Source organism: Ailuropoda melanoleuca, unplaced genomic scaffold, assembly GCF_002007445.2.
Source record: "Ailuropoda melanoleuca isolate Jingjing unplaced genomic scaffold, ASM200744v2 unplaced-scaffold31705, whole genome shotgun sequence".
Taxonomy (NCBI): domain Eukaryota; kingdom Metazoa; phylum Chordata; class Mammalia; order Carnivora; family Ursidae; genus Ailuropoda; species Ailuropoda melanoleuca.
The window spans coordinates 1-1960 of NW_023202399.1; the positions used below are offsets into that span (position 1 = coordinate 1).

The 1960-nt window shown below is 37.4% G+C and overlaps 1 protein-coding gene across 1 annotated transcript; it reads left to right on the top strand.

Moving 5' to 3' along the window:
- Window positions 1–6: 6 nt before the first annotated feature.
- Window positions 7–1859, top strand: LOC117798455 (olfactory receptor 52A5-like; the record flags this gene model as incomplete). Its single annotated transcript, XM_034650891.1, has 1 exon — window positions 7–1859. A coding segment is annotated over one exon (672 nt), but the record flags the coding sequence as incomplete, so codon positions are not given.
- Window positions 1860–1960: the final 101 nt, after the last annotated feature.

The window sequence follows — 1960 nt, forward strand, 5'->3', positions numbered from 1 at the left end:
CCAGACATATATTTTGATGCCTGTCTCTTTCAGATGTGGCTTATCCACACCTCTCAGTGCATTGAATCAGGTATTCTGCTAGCCATGGCCCTGGACTGCTATGTGGCCATCTGTGATCCCCTGAGACATGCAACCATCTTTATGCACAAACTTCTCATTCAGATTGGAGTTGGCGTGACGCTCAGAGCAGCCCTCCTTGTAGCTCCATGTCTCATCCTCATCAAATGTCGGCTGAAACACTACCGGACCACTGTGGTTTCCCATTCATACTGTGAGCACATGGCCATTGTGAAGTTGGCGGCAGAAGACATTCGAATCAACAAGATCTATGGTCTGTTTGTGGCTTTCACTATACTTGGGTTTGACATAATCTTCATCACATTCTCCTATACCCGAATATTTCTAACTGTCTTCAATCTGCCTCAGAAGGAAGCTAGGCTCAAAGCCTTCAACACCTGCATTGCCCATATTTGTGTCTTCCTTGAGTTTTATCTCCTGGGTTTCTTCTCCTTCTTTACACACAGGTTTGGGTTCCATATTCCACCCTACATTCATATTCTTCTGTCCAACCTTTATCTGCTTGTCCCTCCTTTGCTCAATCCTATTGTGTATGGAGTGAAGACCAGACAGATTCGAGATCGAGTGTCCAAGATTTTCCACTCTAAGGCTCCATCTTGATTTTCACTATCTCATTTTATTTCAAATAACAACAACAACCACAAAACAGTGAAAAAATGTTCTTGTGAAAGTCTATGCTTTTTCAAGTTGTGTCAAGGAATATGTAGTTACAGTTTTGCATTCAAGACAGTAAGTCTCTGATTCCTATTTTTAAATTCTCACATCTTTTGGATACAAAAGTAGTTGAAACACACAGAGCTAATCATAATCTAGTCCACACATGACATCGAAGACAGAAATTATGAGTACATTTTGGAAGCTCAATCAGCTGTTAGTCACTAAGACAGACATTTCTTAAATCAAATTAAATGTTAATACTTTGGCCTCTGTTTAAAAACATCAAGTGACATGTTTTCCTACTATATAAGAAATTCAATATATTATGATTCTAAATATATGAAACTAATTCTGTCATTTCTCTGCTATCATTTATGATCATACTCATCGTGCTAAAGTTCTTTCCTAAGTGATCATGAATTAAACAGTGAGAGGAGGTTGAGATTCTTAATGTATGCATCAAAATATAATAATAATTTCTTCTTTCCCCACAAAATATTTCACACAACCTATTAATGTAAATTAAATTCCAATAGAGAAATTTGAATGGAGGACAAATGAAATAAATATGGAACGATTAACAGTGAGCCTACTTGCTTATTTTGTGTTAAGACCTTACACGTAAGTAAAATAATATTTTAAATAGCAGGTTTTATAACTTTATAGATAAATTAGATAAAAAATTTAAATGTGAAAGTCGGGTGCAGGCTGATAACGACAGCTCTGTAAGGAGATGCATGACCATGGCCTAATGATACAACAGTATGAGCATGGATTTGGACCCTCTCTCTCATTCTACGTGCTACCTCCTGGTTAGTGTATTTTCGTATCACGTTCTTTGATATAAACCTGAGGTTCACATTCTGTGTGGTTGGTGAAGTATAGTGTCAGACTTCATGAGGGCAAAAAGTAACAGTTTTATTAGATTTATATGTTTGGACTTTGGAGTAAATATTTCACATGGAGACCTGGTCATCTGCTGCACACAAAATTGTGTGGGGTTTTCACCATTAACACTGCATCTGTATAGTGCCAAAAGTCAGGATTTTTCCAATTGGACATTTTTTTTCTTGCTTTCAAGATATTAGTCTCTTCAAGCGATATATCCATTTGTTTCCTTTACCCCTCACANTTTTACCCCTCACCCTCATTGTGATATATCTTCTACCTGGAGCCTCTGTCTCTGATTCCTGTATTGGCAGAATTTTCATTCTGTAGGATTAGG